The sequence below is a fragment of the Hypanus sabinus genome, chromosome 8, assembly GCF_030144855.1.
Source record: "Hypanus sabinus isolate sHypSab1 chromosome 8, sHypSab1.hap1, whole genome shotgun sequence".
NCBI lineage: Eukaryota > Metazoa > Chordata > Chondrichthyes > Myliobatiformes > Dasyatidae > Hypanus > Hypanus sabinus.
Window position 1 is genome coordinate 128,293,992 of NC_082713.1, and position 21,846 is coordinate 128,315,837.

At 42.9% G+C, this 21,846-nt stretch overlaps 1 protein-coding gene across 1 annotated transcript in view; it reads right to left on the minus strand.

The window, feature by feature from the left end:
- The window catches only part of LOC132398412 (transcription intermediary factor 1-alpha-like), a 158,308-nt gene that overhangs the window by 19,356 nt on the left and 117,106 nt on the right, over positions 1-21,846 (minus strand). Inside the window, exons 10-11 of the mRNA XM_059977796.1 lie at positions 6,757-6,933; positions 2,827-2,962 (exon numbers count right to left, since the gene is read on the minus strand). Of these exons, the coding sequence (XP_059833779.1) occupies positions 2,827-2,962; positions 6,757-6,933 (313 nt within the window). The remainder of the gene's footprint in view (positions 1-2,826; positions 2,963-6,756; positions 6,934-21,846) is intronic.

A 21,846-nucleotide genomic window follows, 5' to 3' on the forward strand; every position in this document is an offset into this window, starting at 1 on the left:
CACACAAAATGTTTCAGGAACTCAGCAGATCAGGAATAAACAGTTGGCCTTTCCATAAGACCACAAGACACAGTTCAAAGTCAATTTATTAGCAAAGTACATATCTGTCACCTTATACTACACCATTTCTTTGTGGGCATTCACAGAAAATACAAAGAAACACAATAGAATCAATGAGAAAACTGCACACAAATATGGACAAGCAACCAATGTGCTACAGACAACAAACTGAGCAAATACACAAAGAGAGAAGAAAATTAATAGTAAGAAATAAATAAGCAATTAATATAAATAACTTGAGTTGCAGAGACCTTGAAAGTGAGTCCATAAGTTGTGAAATAGTTCAGTGTTGGAGTGAGAAAAGTTATCTCCTCTAGTTCAAGAATCTGATAGTTGAGGGGTAATAACTGTTCCCGAACCTAGTAGTGTGGGTCCTGAGCCTCCTGTACCTGCTTCCTGGTGGCAGCAGCGAGAGTATGGCCTGGAAGGTCGGGTCCCTTGATGATGGATGCTGCTTTCCTGTGACAGTGCTCCTTGTAAATGTGCTCAATGGTACGGAGGGGTTTTCCTGTGATGGACTGAGCTTTATCCATTGATTTTTGCAGACTTTTCTAATGAAGGGCATTGCTGCTCGCATTCCAGTCTGTATACTCTCCTTTGTGCATCAATAGAAGTTTGTCAAAGTTTCAAGTGACATGCCTAAACTGCACAAATTTCTAAGAAGGTAAGGGTGCTGCTGTGTTATCTTTGTAATGGCACTTACATGCTTGACCCAGGACAGATCCCCTGAAAAAGCTGAGGAATTTAAAGTCACTGACCCTCTCAACCTCTGATTCCCTGATGAGGTCTGGGCTATGGATCTCCAGTTTCCTCCAGTAGTCAATAATCAGCTCTTTGGTTTTGCTGACATTGAGTGGTTGAGATGTGGTTGTAGGACCATTCAGCCAGATTTTCATTCTCCATCCTATATGCTGATTCATCACCACCTTTGATTCAGGCAACAACAGTAGTGTTGTCAGAAAACTTAAGTATGGCATTGAAGCTGTACTTAAATCTTGCAGTCTTAAGTATAAAGTGAGTAGAGCAGGGGGCTACGCACACAGCCTTGTGGTACACCTATGCTGCGGGAGATGTTGTTGCCAATTTGAACTGACAGAGGTCTGCAAGTGAAGAACATAGAAGCTGAATTGGGCCATTTGGCCCATTAAGTCTGTTCTGCCATTCAGGCCAATCTATTCTTCCTCTCAACCCAATTCTACTGCCCTCTCCCTGTAATCTTTGATGTCTTCACTAATCAAGAATCTGTCAACCTCCACTTAAATATACCCAATAACTTGGACTACAGAGTTGTCTGTGGCAATGAATTCCACAGATTCACCATCCTCTGGCTAAAGAAATTGCTTCTCATCTATTCTAGAGAAAGGGGGAAGAAGGTGGAGGGGAGGGGAATAAGTTCAAGCTGGCAGGTTGTAGGTGAAGCCAAGTGAGGGGGAAGGTGAAGGGGTGTGGGGAGAAGAGGGAATGAAGTGAGAAGCTGGGAGGCGATAGGTTGAAAGGGTAAATAGCTGAAGAAGGACTCAGATAGGAGTGTGGAGCATGGGAGAAAGCGAAGGAGGAGGGACACCAGAGGGAGGAGCAAGACAGGTGAGGTAAAGAGAAGGGGCCAGAGTGGAGAATAGAAAGAGAGAGAAGGGGGAATAATGCCAACTGTTTATACGCCTCTATAAATGTGACCTAACTTGCGAAGTTGTGTGTGTATGGCTCTAAACCCCACCTCCAATGTTGTGCTGTGGGCCACACAAATATCGATAAAACCAGAACTCTCAACGCTAAAAGGCAGCCAGAACATGCACTAATCTAAAAGTATCCTACATAGCGCTAACTGTAGGAGGAAGGGCTTTGCTTAAAGCTTGTATGGATCGCAGGCAGAAGCCTGGTACAAGCCCCTGGAGAAGCAAAGTGTGCCTTTCAGAATCAACAAACGAGGATCTAAAATAGCCCTCTCAAACCATACAAAAGCAGAAATATTTTAGAGAGAAATAAAGAAAATCTATTTAGATTATTTTAAGGGATACAGCCCAATAACAGACCTTTCTGGCCCAACGAGCCCACAGTGTGAGCAGTTGCCCTACTGACCTGTACATCTTTGGAATGTGGGAGGAAACTGGAGCACCTGGAAAAAACCCTTGCGGTCATGTACGAACTCCTTACAAACAACAGCAGGGTTTGGACCTGGGTAGCAGGCACCATAATAGCATTACACTGATCGCCACATTACCATGCTGCTCCAATTTTTAAAAAATTTTTATTCTTTAAAGTTTGATATATTATTTTGTTAATTTAAAGGCATTTTTTTGCTGAAGTCCATGATGAAAGTGGGATTTTTCTTCTAGATTTATTTCAGTATTCACTAAGTTCACCAAATGACTGCCTTCTTCACAGACTTACAGTAAATTGAATAAACTCATACGCAGCACCTGGTGTCGGGCAAAATAAATAATTATAGAGGGCTGAAATGCCCCCATCTCCACAGTTCACCAACCTTTGCAATAGGATCAAGAACCATGGATCAGGGATGAACTTTATTCACCACATACATTTATATGTATTAGGAGTTTGCTCTGGGCTATTGGTGCGACATGGAACATACAGTAACATTTCACGATTATAAAGAATTATATGAAATAACCTAGAGGTTTAAGTATGGATATGGAATAAAGCATGCATAAATACCCAAATTACCACACATATTTGCAAAAGGTTTCAATATTTGATGCCAAACTCCTTTCCGTTGACTAGTGGCTTTAATTGTAGGTGCAGACTCACCTGTATGTCCAGGCGAGGGCATGGAAGGAGCTGGAGAAGGGTTTGAGCTGGTTGCCAAGGGCCTTGCTGGCATGCAGTTGCCATTCTTTTCTCTGACCAGAAGGCTTTCCAGCAGTACAGTCCCTGCATCATCCAGCTGCAATGTGAAGGGAGAAAGGAGCTTAAGGATCATCTACTACGCTTTCGGAAGATGTAGGTCTGTCACCAGCTGATCCATGACCAGGCTCAGCTTTTCGCCTTGCCGAGGCAGAAGGGGCAGGGAGCAGCTGCAGAGACCTACCCTCACTCATTGCCAAAGATGCTGCTGGGTTGGCACGTTAGTTTTTGGGAGCAAACCAGCACATTTCCTCATTACAACTGCACTTCGAATGTAATTCAGTGACGATAAAGGGTTTTGCAATGAAAGACAGGCAATACCTCATGTACTTTCTCCTTAATGTATGCACCTTTATGGGAAGTAAGAGGGCAACTGTTGAATGCAGTGGTCTGGTTTACCCAGGACACTTCAGTGGCATGAACAGTTCTATAAATGAACCCACACACACTAGAAATGGAATCATGCTTTACTTCCATTTCAGTGGTTCCCAACCTGGGGTATGCGGACCCCTCAGTTAACGGTAGGGGTCCATGGCATAAAGAAAGTTGGGAACCCCTGATTTAGATGGCAAGTTTGGATGTTCCTCTGAGTTCTCCTTTGACAAGTAGGATACAACACCATAAACCTACACAAACGGACTCCGAGCCCGCGGCATTGTAGGAGATGTAAATTGCAGCTTGAAACTGCACACACTTACATATAACAACCTATGTGCAGTACATCCTCCAAGTCAAGTCGAGTGTATTGTCATATGCGTAGGTATGATGAGATACTCCGATTGCAGCAGCATCACAGGCACGTAGATTCAAAATATACAACACGTGCATGCAAGGCAGCTGCAGCTACACAAAAGCTTTCATGGATTGGAGCTCCCTTTACCCAATATCAAAGCTGCAGGAAACAACACTTCCTCTTCTGAGCAACACACCAAGTGCTGGGAGTTCTGCAAGTGAAGCATCAGTGGAGGGGAATAAACAATTGATGTTTTTGCTGAGGTCCTTCATCAGAGCCCTTCTGAGTTGGGATGCTTGTATGGTTATATTCTGGAAATACTCGGTGCAGTGGATACCCCATTCTGCTTCACAGAGCAGGGATGTCAATGGCACCTACTGGGGGGGATTCGGGGAACAATGAGCTAAACAAACATGGCTGACAAGGGAGAGCTTCTGATCAAGGATGAGGAGAAATATAAGAACTAGGCTGAGTAGGATGAGGGCTTGTGGCAATCCTTTTAGATTTAAGTTCTCTCTTCCCCTCCACCACTGCTACTATAGATTCAGATTAATTTATCATTATACACACACCCCGGGGTGCAATGAAATTCCTTGCTGGTGCTAAACACACATGAAACGTGGTAGCAATCAATACAATGATGAGTAGAATGATGATTACTAAACAACAGAAAGATGTAAGGATTATAGCAAAGTCTGAAATAGTGCAAACTGAAGTGCTAAAGTGACAATCATATTGGAGGTGGAATTAAGATTCAGGATTCAAGATTTAATATTGTTTATTGTCATTCTTCAGTACGCAAGTGTAAAGTAGACCAAAACAAAATGAGTCCGACGCAGCATAAAAAACACAAGACTGAAAATATTCAGTGAGTATAAAAGCAATGCTCTAAAACGTGATCTACAGAACAATTAACTGTAAAGTGGCTGTTCATGGGGTGATGAGGGGCTTTGGGGAGGAGTGGTTGATGTCGATGTAGTGGTGGGGATTAGCAGGGTGAGTTGTTGGTTGAAGATATTGAGGGATTGGGAAGCAACTCTTAAAAAAACATCTAAGAGTGTGGCAGTATCACTGGGAAAAGGACGTGGAAGAGGTGATGGCTTCAGAAGTCCAATAGAAGTGGGGAAAGAAAACAGCTGATTTTGCCTGGTTATTGGGGCTTTCAAACTCTTGTACCCTATCCCAGAAGGTAGAAGAGAGAAAAGGGAATGGGCTGGCCAGTGGTCGTGCTTAACAGTACTATTGGCCTTCCTAAAGCAATGCCTTGTGAACATGGTGAGCATGAGGCAGTAATAGTACTGCTCCCTCACACTCCAGAATGTCTTACTGTCCTTTACAGGAACCATGGCTGTAATAGTTACCGTCTGGGACCGTGTCCACTTCTCAGTACTACTGCCAGGGAGCAGGTACAGGAGCCGGAAGACCCACATTTAATGACTCGTTCTTCCTCTCCGCCATCAAATTTCTGAATGGTCGATGAACTACCTCACTATTCCTTTGTTTTAGCATTATTTATAGTAACGTCGCAGCTGATAATTGGTGAGAAATTACCATTATCCAAGAAACCCAAAGAATGACCCAGAGGCATAAGGAGCTGCATATGTGGCACTCAAGAACAAAAAAATAGAAAGACAAGCTACTGGAGGAACTCAGCAGCACAGGCAGCATTTATACAGGGAGAGGAATGGTTGACATTTTGCGGTTGATATGGGCTAAGAGTTTAGGGAAGATAGCCAATTTGAAGAGGTAAGGAGGAGGAGGGAGACAGAATTGGTTGAACCAAGTGAGATGGAAGATCATAGGAGCCATCATGTGATGGATTTGTGGGCTTATGCTGTAGGCCACCGTTAAGGAGTTTTGAGACATTCACAATTTATTATATTCTGATTAAAAATGGCATGAGGGTCTTTGAAGAATCGGTTTGAAAGCAAGGAAATTTCTTTTGTAGTATCTAAACACTTCCTTCTCTCTTTTCATTTTTTTTTCTGGGATGACAGCATTGCTGACAAGGTATTGTCCCTCTTGTGTTTATGATTTGTTGTCCCTCCTTAAAAGCTTTCATGATTTCTCTTGAAGTCCTGTAAAAGAGTCTCGGCCCAAAACATCAAGTGTTTATTCAATTCCATAGATGCTGCCTGGCCTGCTAAGTTCCTCCAGCATTTTGTGTGTGTTCCTCTGGATTTCCAGCATCTGCAGAATTCCTCATGTTTATGATTTCTCTTCTCCTCCCCCAGCTCCCCCGTTTGGGTAGGGGGAGTGAGGAGTGGTAATTTTAAAGTACTGGTTTCCAGTCAGTCAATGCCCCTCTTTGTACTGGCTGAGCGGGACTACGGAATCCCCTGCCAGGCAACAGCTGTGGCTATAGTCTCACACCTACTCCCGAACAGTTACTTTCATTCATGCCATCCTCTGTTTAAAAGTGAATTTACACAAAAGCAAAACCTAATCTAGTTTGAGACAACCTCTCCATGTGTCAGATCAGTTCTTTCTAAATTTGTACTGTGAACCTCAGATAATAATACTTCGCCAATGAAGTAAAAATGTCTTTTTAACAATCTTTAGGACCCAGAGGCTGTTTCTAAAATTTTAGATGTGCCTTTCCAGTAACGGACAGCCCGCTATTCAAAAGGTACAAAGTTATTTGGCCTTTGACTCTTCTATTTATGTTTTATCTCAGTCTGCTCATGAATGCTTCACTTTTTATTTTATAAAGGGCAAACTTTTCTTATCACTATGAAAAAAATACATTTGCAGACGCAATAGCAAGCAGGGAAATGGAAGCAAATCTGTGCAGACAACTTTTCAAAGGGCCCTGGCCAGTCTACTCACTGAAGAAAATAAATTTCCTAATATAGAACCAAATAGTGAATGCTTAACTTTAAATAAAATCTGCAGAAGCTGCTGCAAGGCCCGATATAATTCCTCAGTACAGGAGAGTCACAATTAAATATAAATTTACACTGCAAAGGAGGTGATCTATGAATGGGTTGGTCAAAAACAAATTAGACTTGAAGGAGATTGAGAGGCAGATGGGTTTAGGGAAAGAAGAGGGCAGGTGACTTTTATCTTAAGCTGATCCCACAAGCCCTGTTGTTGCTTACCTGTCTCAGCAGGGGGCTTGTCGTCACATGGTGCTGTGGCCCGCTCTGCTGCTGGGGGCTGGTCATCTTGCTGGCATTGCTAGGTGGCATTCGGCTCTGCTGTGCTGCTGGGACTGGAGCGCCCGGATTACCCCGTTGCAGGCTCTGTAGACTGATGAGGCGAGGTGGCTGCAGGGACTGAGCACAAGGCAAACAAGTGAGGTCTCACACCTCCAGCTTCTCGTTCTCAAAAGAGAAGGGCTGCACCACTGAAAACAAGCAACACTTGCAATGCATCTTTGAAAACAACCACAGTTTCACAGGACTCTGCTTACTTTGGACAGAGTGGACTTTACTTTCTCTCTCGAACACACCTAACAGATTGCAGTAAAGGAGGTGGCTAAAATTAATTTAAATATTCGAGTAAACAAATCCTTCAAACTTTACCACAGTGGCCCAGCCGTTCTGAGTTGCTGCTTCGCGGTTCCGGTGACCCAGTTTTGATCCCGTTCCTTAGTTCTGTCTGTGTGGAGTTTGCACGTTCACCCCCAACCCCACCAACCACACCCCCCCCCCCACCCCGTAACCACATGGATTTCTTCATGGGTGAAAGTCTCCACCCACAGCACAAAGATGCAAGTTGGGAAGTTGTCTGGTCACTGATAATTGGCCTTAGATAGTGGTAGAATGTGAATGGATTGATGGGAATATGGAGGAGGAAAATACAATGGTTAATAGGCAGTATGGATAGGTGGGCCGAAAGGCCTGTTTCTACACTGTATGATTGCTGGCTCTTCAGGTGACTCTACCCAAGATGGATTGGTAAAAGAAAGACAAAGATTGCAGCATTCCCATCAAATTTACGGCCTACAATTTTCAAGCTGCAATATTCGGCCCAGCTTTGAAAGTAATTTATTGTTTTATAATATAAGGTGGCAAGGGCGGTAGCAGCAAAACAAATGGAATGAATCACTAAGCTGAAAGGTTGGTTTAACTCCAACATCAGGATTTCACTACTTAAAGCAGACTTACAAGGTAACAATTAGCAGTTCCATTCAAAATCATTAAGTCAGAGATGTACAGCACAGAAACAGGCCCAACATGTTTATGCCAATCAAGATGCCCACCTAAGCTAGTCCCATATCTCCCTAAACCTTTCCTGTTCATATCACTGCCCAAGCATCTATTACATGTTGTTATTGTACCTGCTTCTACTATTTCCTCAAGCAGTTAGTTCTACACAGAAGTTGCCCCTCAGGTCTGTTTTAAATCGTTCCCCTATCACCTTAAACCTATGCCTATCTTTTGACTCCCTTACCCTGAGAAAAAGGCCATCTACGTTTACTTTCTCATTGCCCCTCATTATTTTCTACAACTCTGTAATGTCACCATTCGATTTCTAATACTGCAAAGAATAAAGTCCAAGTGTGCCAATCTTCTCCCTATAACTCAAGCCCTCAAGAGCTGGCAGCATTTTCAGTAAGCTGGCGACTTTTCCCACAACAGGGTAACCAAAGCTGTACACTATACGCCAGGTGAGGCCACATCAATGTCTTGTACAACTGCAACATGACGTCCCAAATTTTATACTCATTCCCTTGACTGACAAAGGCTAGCATACCAAATACCTTCTTCACCACCCCAACTACATGTGATGCCACTTTTCAGGGGACTATGTACTTGGTTTTCTAAGGTCCTCCTGTTCTACAATACACCCCAGGGTCAAACGTTCACTGCAGAAGTCCCACCCTGGCTTTGCTTCCCAAAATGCATCACTTCACACTCATCTGGGCTGAATGTCATTTCTCAGCCCACCTCTCTAGCTGAGCTACAAACACCTGTAATTTCCGATAACCTTGTTCACTGCCTCTGATACCATCTATTTCAGTGGCATCATGTAGTTTCAGAAAAATGAGCCAATACCAATCGAGCAGGATGATAACCAAGGGAGCTCCTATAAACTTAACATTCATTAATTTTTCAGGATGTGGGCACTGCTGGCAAGCTATTTACTGCCCATCGCTAACTGTAGTTCCTTAGGGTTGTCATAGTCAGGGTGGGAGTGAGGATAAATTCCCAATACCTATTAAATGCTCCCAATGGCACACCTCTCAAATAGTCTGACAACCGATCCCTGGCCTTCACAGATGGCTTAGTACTAAGCCTGGTGGAACCATTTCGGCGTGACAGAAGGGCAAAGGTGGGTTACTGGTGCCTTAAAATTAGACACCAAGCAGATGGGGCCCGCCAGCCATGGCTGGCAGCTCATCTACAAAGGAAACCTCTGATTTCAAACTTCAGTGACGATACAGTTATACCTACTCATGACGAAGGCTTCGGGATTAAACACATGGGGAAAATCCAGAGCTGGATTCCTGAGGGCAGTCCTACGTAGAGTTCAACTGTGACTGGAAACTCCTGTGACACAGCCGATGGCTGCTGTATCGGTCTCTACCGTTCCTCTGGATTCGTGGAGAGGAGGAGGCTGCGATATGGGCAACAGCTTCCCTCCATATCATACTGTCTTGGCTTGAGTATTGTCTCAGGCTGACAACGAGAACAGGTAGGACGCAGCATCCACAGACCAATGGAAGGCCTCACCCCTAATTACCCTCAAGAAGGGACGGCCAGTAATTGGTGTGAAGGTAAGAGCTTCACTTGTTGCCAAGATCAGAGAGGCTCTACCTGCCAGATTGCTGGAAATAGAGAAACAATAGTGGCCTGAAAAACAGCACCATATTTGCCTAAAGAGGAGGAATATTGCTGAACTCTGGTGAAGAAATAGCATGAGCAAATCATTCAGCCTTTTCAATAGGCTGAATAGCCTCCCTCTGTACTGTAAGATTCTGGTTGTAAATAGTGCACACTGGCTACAATATTTTTTTTATTATATAAGTAGAGATACAGTTCAGTTACAGGTCGTTCCAGCCCAACTATCTCATGCATCCCAATTACACCCAGGTAACCAATTAACCTACTAACCCATCTGTGTCTTTTGGAATGTGGGAGGGAACCCACTGAATGTACAAAGAATGAACAAATTCCTTATCGGAATCAGGTTTAATATCACTGGCATTTGTCATGAAATTTGTTGCTTTGTGGCAGTACGTTGGAACACATAATAATAAAAACTATAAATAACGATAAGTATATAATAAAAAATTAAACAAGTAGTACAAAAAGAGAGGGAATGATACTGAGGTAGTGTTCATAGGTTCATTGGTTATTCAGTAATCTGATAGCGAGGGGAAGATGCTGTTCCTGAAACATTGAGCAACACACACAAAATGCTGGAGGAACTCAGCAGGCCAGGCAGCATCTACGGAAAAGGAGTACAGTTGACATTTCAGGCTGAAACTCTTCGGCAGGACTGGAGAAAAAAAGCTGAGGAGTAGATTTTAACCACCAGGAAATAGGTGAAACCTGAAGGGGAAGGGATGAGGTAAAGAGCTGGGAAGTTGATTGGTGAAAGAGACAGAAGACCATCGAAGAAAGACAAGGAAAGACAAGAAAGAGGAGCACCAGAGGGAGACAATGGGCAGGCAAACCTACTCCTCAGCATTTTTTCTCCAGTCCTGAAGGGTTTGGATCCGAAACGTCAACTGTACTCTTTTCTATAGGTGCTGCCTGGCCTGCTGAGTTCCTCCAGGATTTTGTGTGCATTGCACGTATTTCCAGCATCTGCAGATTTTCTCTTGTTTGTGTCTGAAACATTGAGTGTGTCTTCAGGCTACTAAACCTCCTCCTTGATGGTAGCAATGAGAAGAGGGCATGTCCTGGGCATGGGGGCCCTTAATGATGGACAAGTCCTTTTTCAGGCATCACCTTTTGAAAATATCCTGGATGCTGGGGAGGCTAGTGCCCATGATGGAGCTGACTGAGTTTACAACGTTCTGCAGCTTTTTCCAATCTTGTACAGTGGCCCCTCCATACCAGATGGTGATGCAACCAGTTAGAATGTTCTTCACAGTACATCTTTAGAAATTTGCACGTCTTTGGTGACATATCAATTCTCTTCAAACTCCTAATAAAATAGTTCGCTGCTGTGCCTTCTTAGTAATAGCATCCATACGTTGGGCCGAGGATAGATCTTCAGAGATGCTGACACCTAGGAACTTGAAACTGCTCACCCTTTCCACTCCTGATCCCTCAATGAGGACTAGTGTGTGCTCCCTCAACTTCCCCTTCCACAATCAATTCCCTAGTCTTCCTGACGTTGAATGCAAGGTTGTTGTGACACCACTTAACCAGCTGATCCTGCACTTCTCCTTGTCACCATCTGAAGTTCTGCAAATAGTTGTACTGTCAGCAAATTAATAGATGACATTGAGCTATGTCTATCCGCACAATCATGGGTGCAGAGAATAGAGCAGTGAGCAGTGCTCTTGATTGTCGGCAAGGAGATGGTGTTTTTGATCCACATAGACTGTGGTATCCTGGTGAAAAGTCAATGAACAGCAGCCAGACACAAGTATTACCATTATCCAGGAGATCCAAGGCTGAGTGAAGAGCCAGTGAGATTGCTTCCATTATAGACCGACTATGGCGATAGTCAAATTCCAGAGGGTCCAGGTCCTTGCCCAGGCAGGAGTTAATTCTGGTCATAACCAACCTCTCAAAGCACTTCATCACAGTAGATGTGAGTGCCACTGGGCAATAGTTGTTGAGGCAGTTTATTCTGCTTTTCTGAGGCAATGGTATGACAGCTGCCCTTTTGAAACAGGTGGGAACCTCTGACTACAGCATTGAGATGTCCTTGAATACTCCCGCCAGTTAGTTGGCACAGGTATTCAGAGCGCTATCGGGTACACCATCAGAGCCTTTTGCCCTGCAAGGGTTCATCCTCTTGAGAGATATTAAGTCAGCCTCCCAGGCAGAGACTCCAGGGTCACCAGATGCTGCAGGAATTTGCACAGGTGTAGTTTTATTCTCCCTTTCAAAGCATACATAAAAGGCATTGAGCTCTTCTGGGAGTGACGCATCACAGCTACTCAGGATGTCAGGTTTGGTTTTGTAAGTAAGTAATGGCCTCCATCACATCTCTCCTTAGAGAGTGGCGGGAATTGAACCCGCGTTAACTGGCAATTGTACCTGTAAGTGTTCTGCTAACTACCGTGCTACCGGGCCATTCATCAACCCAGGCGGCCTTCACACCTCCTGGGATCAGAGGCACAAGTCTATCATTAAGATCTCTTTCCAGATGGTCTAAATAAAGGTACAAGTAGTTTTGCTATAACATGATTAGTTATCATTCCCAAGAAAATTCCGTTATAGAATAGGCTGTGGTTGCCTTCAAAGTACATACTTAAACAGGTTTTCTCAATCGCAGTCACACCAAAACCAATGTACTTAATGCAAAGCATTCTATAATCTATCAATCACATTATAATCAATTAACAATACAGAAACATATTACAGCAGAACCACCTGTACTATTCAATACGGACCCGCAACATCAGAAGTTGTTTCCTGGAGTCTGCGTACATCAATCCTAGAACGGCTGCATCATTTCAAAAAGTCACACAATGGCCAGTGAACAAAGTGGCAAAAGGCTGTGCTTGTTCTCTGATGAGGTTCTTCAGGAATAAGGACAACTTGCTTCCCTTTCTGAGGTGGCTGGCAAGGCCACAATGGAACCTGCAAACTCCACCAGAGGTGGGAAGGAAATGCCTGTTGGCCAGAAGGGTGATTAGTATCTTAGTGATGGGATTTCCTCTATTGTTTATGTTCAGCTTTCCAGAAGAAACTCAAGGCTCACAGTACCTTCCCAAATTCACCTTCTTCACTTTAGCCAATCTTCAAAAGAATCTTCAGCAATTCTCATAAATTGCTGAAGTTGTAACATACCTTTCAGAGTCTTTGAGCATAAATTAAATCTTTTCCTTATATTGGTATTTATATATTTATGCACATTTTACTCCATATTCATACTTCTAACATTAGATTTATATCATTCTTTACTCCTTATAATTGGTGGATGTTGTCATTTCTTTTTGCATGTAGCACTAACACACTACAGTAAATTCCCAATGTATGTAAATGTATATGGCAAGTAAAGTTGATCACCAGTAAAACTCTCAACAGAGTACCTACTTCCAAACACCTTAAAACTGTGCCCTCTCATGCTAGCCATTTCAGCCCTGGGAAAAAGCCTCTGACTATCCACACAATCAATGCCTCTCGTCATTTTATACACCTCTACCAGGTCATCTCTCGTCCTCCATCACTCCAAGAAGGAAAGGCCAAGTTCACTCAACCTATTCTCAAGGCATACTCCCAAATCCAGGCAACATTCTTGTAAATCTCTTCTGCATCCTTTCTATGGTTTCCACATCCTTTCTATAGTAAGGCGACCAGAAATGAGCACAGTACTCCAAGTGGGGTCTGACCAGGGTCCTATATAGCTACAACATTACCTCTTGGCTCCTAAACTCAATCCCAAGATTGATAAAGACCAATGCACTGTATGCTTTCTTAACCACAGAGTCAACCTGCGTAGCAGCTTTCGTATCCTATGGACTCAGACCCCAAACTCCCTCTGATCCTCCAAACTGCCAAGAGTCTTACCATTAATACTATATTCTGCCATTATATTTGACCTACCAAAATGAACCACCTCACATTTATCTGGGTTGAACTCCATCTGCCACTTCTCAGCCCAGTTTTGCATCCTATCGATGTCCCACTGTAACCTCTGACAGCCCTCCACACTATCCACAACACCTCCAACCTTTGTGTCATCAGCAAATTTACTAACCCATCCCTCCACTTCTATGTGAACATCTTCCCTCGCTATTGTGGTATAACTTTATTTTTGGACAGGAGGCATTGTGCAGCAAGGACAGGTTAGTGGAAATCTTTTGTTTTGAAGACAGTTCGTATCCGGCTCATTCTCCTGTGCTTCAGTGAACAAGTAAAAATGATGACTCGGAGCTTGTCTTGTGCATATGCTACACCTCGATGACAGAGTTGGAGTGATATCAGTAGAAGATTCCCATACCCATTTATCCAGTAGATTCATTCCACTGTAACAAGATACTTGTGACTGTGAGATCCCACACTGCAGTGATTGAGGAGGGAGAGGTGCAATGGAAAAGGTGTTGCAACAGTGGCAGTGGTGTTGCAACGACAACCTCGAACTCATTGTTAAGGAGACCAAGAAACTGTTTATGAACTTCAGAAATGACGAGTTGGGAGAACACACACCAGTTCGCATTAAGGGGTAGGTGGTAGAAGAAGTGAGCAGCTCCAAATTCCTGGGTCCATCTTGGGTCCAACACATTGATGCAATCAGAATCAAGTTTAATATCACCGGCATGTATTGTGAAATTTGTTGATGTACATTACAAAACATGATAATATAGGGAAAAATTGAATTAAAGTATATGTACATTAAATAGTTAAATTAATTCAGTAGTGCAAAAACAAAATTTTTTTTAAAGTTCATGGCTTCAATGTCCATTTAGAAATCAGATGACAGAAGGGAAGAAGCTGTTCCTGAATCGATGAATGTGAGCCTTCAGGCTTCTGTACATGATGGTTAACAATGAGAAGACACAAAGAAGGCATGCCAGCTGCTCTACTTCATTTAGAGCTTGAAGAGATTTAGTATGTCACCAAAGAGTGCTACAGGTTTCGACAGATGTGCCCATGGAGAGCATTCTGACGTTTGCATCACGGCCAGGTATGGAGGCTCCAACGCACAGAACTGAAAGAGGCTCCAGAGTGTGTAGACTTGGCCAGCTCCATCATGGGCACAATCCTCCCCACCATCGAAGACAGCTTCATGAGGCTGAGCCTCAAGAAAATGGCATCCATCGTTAAGAACCCTCACCACCTTTGCTTAAGTACCATCAGAGAAAAAGTACGAGAGTCTGATAACCCGATGTTTTAAGAACACCTTCTTCTGCTCCACTACATTTCTGAATAGTCCATGAACACTACCTCCATATTTGTCTTCTGCAGAACTTTATTTTTAAAACTTTTATGATCTGCTGACATAAAACAACAAATGTCACGACATATGTCAGTTATAGTAAACCTGATTCTGATTGGATCTGTGCAGGAACTATGGGAATCCCAGCTTCCCTGTCATCAGGTGGCAAATATAGAATGGAGACAGCCAATGTCTCACTTGGGTGACATATTTAAAGGTTCTTGTAATTTCAAAAAGGACTATGTAGGGTGGTCAACACTGGTTCCTGTGTTTTTGCTTGGAGTTGCCACACCGTGAAGATCATGTTCTCCAGGCGTACAGAATCCACACAGCAGCTCTGTAGTCAGTGGCAGGTGACAGAGGACTGGAAGACCTCACTGTAGCTAGATGTATCTCTTTCTTGAACACAGTCACAATTTCAGCACATCGATTCTTCGTACACGTTGGAAATTATGCTAGGCCAACAAGCCATCAAGTTTCAGCAGGGACACTGTGTGCTCCCAAGGCCTTGACTTTTTGCTTGATAAATGACAATTTCAACTCTAGTTGACCTGGGTGGCAACTAAACTGAAGGGCATGTTGTGCTGTGGAATATAGTCATGGATCAAGCCCAGAGTTTCCACTGGAAAATTTCTCTAAGTGTTCTTTTGAGTAAGAGCTGACGGCCTCTCTGGCCTTAATAAGCTCTCCTCTGTGCTGGCTCTCACTGGGATGAGATCTGGGGTTGCTTTGGTTATAAATGGTTTTGGCAGTGCTGAAGAACAATTGTATATTGTGGTTTGAGTGAGAAACAGATCTCCTACACTCTTTCCACACACCATCAGCAGTTTTGGTCACAGGACAATGATTGTTGGACCTTGGCCTTTAAGTAGTTGTTGGGCTGTTTCTATTCTCCCTTCAGCTCAATGGAGCTTCCAATTGGAAAGCCTCTGCAATTAATTAGCTCCTGGATCTCAGTAAAGTCTGGACAAACTGTGATATGGAGCTGAACCACATGTGCCAACCCATGCCTTAGAAGATGCCACATACTGTTGGGCAAAGAGAAAACATTTCCCATTCTGAGGCATGAATGTCTCCCATCTCAATAATTCATAAAATATTCATCATATATTCATGCTGGTTGAGCAGTGCCAGGATACGTTCTCTTTGATATGAGCACTGATCTCTTTATGTCACCCAGTAGTGTGCAGACCTGGACACATACAACTTCTGCTCCATAGATTGCTCCTAATCAGTATCAGGGAGCCATTGAGCCTGACTGAATTAGTTCAATGGTATGCTGTATTTGTGCTAGACAAAACAGAAATAGACAGATGTGAACAATATGCAGTGGTGTATTGATCCAATTTATTTATGGACTTCAAGCAGAGAAAGCTCACCACTGAATCACCTAGTCTGCTACTGATTAAAATTTTCTCCATTCTACCTTAAGACCATAAGACATAGGCGCAGAATTAGGCCATTTGGCCCATTGAGTCTGCTCTACCACTCAATTGTGACTGATCCTTTTTTCCCACCTCCTCAGACCCACTCCCTGGCCTTCTCCTTGTAACCTTTGATGTCGCGTCCAATCAAGAACCTATCAATCTCTACCTTAAATACACTCAATGACCTGACCTCCACAGCTGCCTGTGGTAACAAATTCCACAAATTCTCCACCCTCTGGCTACAGAAATTTTGCTGCATCCATTTTAAGTGGGCGCCCTGCTATCCTGAGTCTGTGCCCTCTTGTCCCAGCCTCCCCCAACATAGGAAACATCCTTTCCACATTTGAAAGGTTTCAGTGAGATTCCCCCTCATCCTTCTAAATTCCAGTGAGTACAGACCCAGAGCCATCAAACATTCTTCACACATTAACACTTTCACTCCTAGAATTATCCTTGTGAACCTCCTCTGAATCCTCTCCAATGCCAGCCATCATTTGTTAGACAAGGAGCCCAAAACTGTTCGAAATACTCAGGGTGAGGCCTTATCGGTGCCTTATAAAGCCTCAGCATCACAACCCTGCTCTTGTATTCCAGACCTCTTACAATGAGTGCTAACACTGCATTTGACTTCCTCACTACCAACTCAACCTGCAAGTTAACCTTCAGGGTGTTCTCCACAAGGGCTCTCAAGTCCCTTTGCATCTCATATTTTTTGGATTTTCTCCCCTTTTAGAAAATAGTCTGCACATTTAATTCTACTACCAGAATGCATGACCGTGCATTTTTGAACATTGTATTTCATTTGCCACTTTCCTGCACATTCTCCTAATTTGACTAAGTCCTTCTGGAGCCTACCTTTTTCCTCAACACCACCCGCCCCTCCACTAACCTTCGTATCATCTGCAAACTTGGCAACAAAGGCATCTATTCCATCATCTAAGTCATTGATATACAGCATAAAAAGAAGCGGTCCCAACACCAACCGCTGTGGAATACCACTTGTTATTGGCAGCCAACCAGAAAATGGTCCTTTTATTCCTACTCACTGTGTCCCATCAATCAGTCAATGCTCTAACTATGCCAGTAACTTTCCTGTAATACAATGCGCTCTTAACTTAATAAGCAATCTCATATGTGGCACCTTGTCAAAGACCTTCTGAAAGTCCAAATATACAACATCCACTGCATCCCCTTTATCTATCCAACTTGTAAATTCCTCAAAGAATTCCAATCTTTGTCCTATCTTGTCCTGTGTCACCAAGTACTCTTTAACCTCATCCTTAATAATTGACTCCAACATCTTCCCAACCACTGAGGTCAGGCTAAACGGTCTATAATTTCCTTTCTGCTGCCTTCCTCCTTTCTTAAAAGAGTGGAGTGACATTTGCAATTTTCCAATCCTCTAGCACTATGCCAGAGTCTGATGATTTTTGAAAGATCATTACTAATGCCTCCATAATCGCTATCTCTCTCTCTTTCAGAACCCTGGGTGCAGTTCATCTGGTCCAGGTGACTTATATACCCTTAGGTCTTCCAGCTTTTTGAGCACCTTCTCCTTCATAATACTAACTGCACTCATTTCTCTTCCCTCACACTGCTAGTGACTTCCACAGTGAAGACTGATGCAACATACTCATTTAGTTCATCTGCCATCTTCTTGTCTCCTGTTATTATTTCTGCAGCCTCATTTTCTAGCAGTCCTATATCTACTCTCATTTCTCTTTTTTTTTTACATAGTTGAAAATCTTTTACTATCCACTTATATTGTTTGTTAGCTTCCTTTCACATTTCGTCTTTTCCCTTCTAATGATATATTTAGTTACTGTCTGTGGGCTTTTAAAAGCTTCCCAATCCTCTATCTTCCCACTAATTTTTGCTGTGTTGTATGCCTCGCTTTTGCTTTTACATTAGCTTTGACTTCCCTTGTCAGCCACGGTTATGCTATTTTGTGATTTGAGTATTTCTTCATTTTGGGAATACATCTATCCTGCACCTTCCTCATTTTACTCAGAAACTTACGCCATTGCTGCTCTGCTGTCATCTCCGCCATCATTTTCTTTCAATTTACTTGGGCCAACTCCTCTCTCATACCACTGTAATTTCCTTTACTCCACTGACATACTGTTACGCCAGACTTTACTTTCTCCCTAGCAAATTTCAAGTTGAAATCAATCTTATTGTGATCACTGCCTCTTAAGGGTTATTTTACCTTAAACTCCTTAATCGCCTCCAGTTCATTACATAAAACCCAATCCAGTATAGTTGATTCCCTAGTGGGCTCAACGACAAACTGCTCTAAAAAGCCATCTTGTAGGCATTCGATAAACACACTCTCTTGAGATCCATTAGCAACCTGACGTTCCCAATCGACCTGCATGTTAAAATCTCCCATCACTAACAAATCATTGTCATGCCTTGTCTAGTTTCTTCTGTAATCTGTGGTCCACATCTCAGCTACTGTTGGGAGGTCTGTATACCTGCCGACAGGGTCCTTTTACCCTTGTAGATTCTTAACTCAACCCACCAGAATTCATCATCTTCCAATCCTCTGTCACATCTTTCTACTCATTTGATGCCATTCGTCACCAGCAGAGCCACACCACCTCCTCTGCCTATCTTCCTATCCCTCTGTTACAGCTTGTAACCTTAGACATTCAGCTTCAATTTCCAACCATCTTTCAGCCATGATTCAGTGATGGCCACAACATTATACCTGGCAATCTGTAATAGTGCAACGAGATCATCCAACTTATTTCTTACACTCCGTACACAGAGATGTCATGTTATGAGTACTGTATTTGCTACCCTTTTTGATTCTGTAGCCCTAACACTGATATTTACCTGCTGGATGCAATTTTATCCTATCATCTGGCTGCCCTTCCTGACAGTCTGACTACACACTACCTTTGCTTTTTTTTTCACCACCCATCTTATCCTAAGTCCCTTCACTCCAGGAGCACCCCTGCCATGGACAGAATTAGGGATTTTTTTTTTGCAACACAGCACACCACTAAGCATTGGGCTTCCTGAGGACCAAGGCTCAATTTTATCCACCATATAACATATACATTTTACATGTATTAGGAATTTGCTGTAGAGCAACAACATTCAACAATTACAAAGAATCACACGAAAATATATTTTGATATTAAAATGTAGATTGATGTAAAATGTACATAAATACCAGCATGAATTTACAACAAAAATAGCATTATAAAAGTGGTTTAAAGTGTTTACAGTGCAGTGCCAGGACTAAGGTAATAGATAGAGGGGATGAGGTGGCTGAACAGTATGGTTGATTAGACCAATTCCTTAAAGGAAGAAACTACTAAAATGGAACGAGGATATCTGTTGTAATAGCCTTATGTCACTTTCCAATCAGGAGCATTTGGAAAAGGGGGTTTGATAGGTGACTTGTGTCCTCTTTGATTTTTCCTTCCCACTTCGTTGTCCTGGAGACATACAAGTCCTGCTGTGATGGTAGACTCCAGCCAATGACTTTTTCTGCTGACCTGACAGCTCACAGTAGTTTTCGCATATTGCGAGAGGATGCTCCACCAACGCAGACAGTAATGTCTGAGCAAGCTTGACAATTGGTATAAAGAAGGGGTTTCAGAATATCAAAGATCTGTGCCCACATCACAATCTGACCCATAGGAAGACTTAGTTCTTGTAACACACATGACAGACTTTATCCTCTTAATCTTATTCTAGAGGGTAGGAAGCCAACACACCACATAGAACATCAGTCTCCATCCAACTATACAAAAGAAAGAGTGCAGAGGAGATTTACAAGGATGTTGCCTGGATTGGGGAGCATGCCTTATGAGAATAGGTCGAGTGAACTTGGCTCTTTCTCCTCGGAGCAACAGAAGATGAGAGGTGACCTGATAGAAGTGTATAAGATAATGGGAGGCATTGATTGTGTGGATAGCTAGAGGCTTTCTCCCAGGGCTGAAATGGCTAACACAAGGGGGTATAGTTTTAAGGAGGTTGGAAGTAGGTACAGAAGGGATGTCAGGGGTAAATTTTTCACAGACAGTGGTGGGTGTGTGGAATGCACTGCCGGCAACAGTGGTGGAGGCAGATACAACAGAGTTTTTTAAGAGACTCTCAGATAGGTACATAGAGCTTAGGAAAATAGAGGGCTATGCGGTAGGGTAATCCTAGGCAGTTTCAAGAGTAAGTCACATGGTCTGCACAACATTGTAGGCTGAAGGATCTGTAATGTGCTGTGGATTTCTATGTTTTAACTGGGAAACATCTCTTATTCTTGAAAGCATTCTTTCACTTCAGTTAAAACTACTGAAAACTACTATTTGCAGACAAATCATTGCAAGTTCTGATTGAGGGAAAAAAACACTTAAGTGCATACAACAATATCCATCATCCAAGCCAAAATTTCAGGATTCAGAACTTTTTAAGACTTGGTTCCTTAGAAGTTAAGCATTGCCAATATGTATGCATCTGGCAGTTGAGCAGGGGTTTCCACAAGCAATCACTATTACAGGAAGATAAACTGTCACATCTCCATTTTTGTTATAGCAAATGAAAATGGCACATGCTAGCTGGAAATTAGTTGGGCAGTACCTGAAGCAATGCAGTAGTTCATATGGTAGTGCTCATACCTCATAGATCCAGCGACCCTGAACTCCATTGTAGGCTGCACAGAGTTTGCATGCTGTCCTTATGACAGTATGGGTTACTGACCATGCTCTCCTTAACGTAAATACAATTGGCCACTGCAAATTTCCCCTAGTACAGTGCCTACAAAAAATATTTACCCCACCCTTTGGAAATTTTCACGTTTTATTATTTTACAACATTGAATCACAGTGGATTGAATTTGGCTTTTTAAACACTTATCAACAGAAAAGAATCTTTTGTATCAAACTGAAAACAAATTTCTACAAATTGGTGTAAACTTATTACAATTATTAAACACAAAATAATTGATTACGCAATTACTCACCCCTTTCAAGTCAGTATTTAGTAGATGCACCTTTGGCAGCAATTACTGCCTCGAGTCTGCGTGGATAGGTCTCTCAGTTTTGCACATCTGGACACTCTTCTTTACAACACTACTCAAGCTCTGTCAGATTGCACGGGGATCATGAATGAACAGCCCTCTTCAAATCCAGCCACAAATTCTCAATTGGATTGAATGCAGACTCTGACCTGGCCACTCCAGGACATTATTTTGTTTCTTAGCCATTCATGTGTAGTTCTGGGGTTACTGCCTTGCTGGAAAACAAATCTTCTCCCATGTCACAATTCTCTTGCAGAGTGCATCAGGTTTCCCTCCAAGATTTCCCTGTATTTTGCTGCATTCATTTTACCCTCTACGTTCACAAGCCTTCCAGGCCTTCCAGGCAATGAAGTACCGCCACAGCGTGCTGCTGCCACCACCATGCTTCCCGGGAGGGCTGTTGTGTTTTTGATTATATGTGGCATTTGGCTTATGCCAAACATAGTGTTTAGTCTGATGGCCAAGAAGTTCAATTTTGGTTTCATCAGACCATAGAACCTTCTTCCAGCCTGACTTCCGAGTTTCCCACATGACTTCTGGCAAACTCGAGATGAGATTCCTTTTTTTGTCCAACAGTGGCTTTCTCTTTGCCACTCTCTTAAAAAGCTACAACTGGTGAAGCACCTGGACAACAGTTGTTTTATGCGCAGTCTCTCTCATCTCCGCCACTGAAGCTGAAACTCCTCCAGAGTTGTCATAGGTCTCTTGGTGGTATCCCT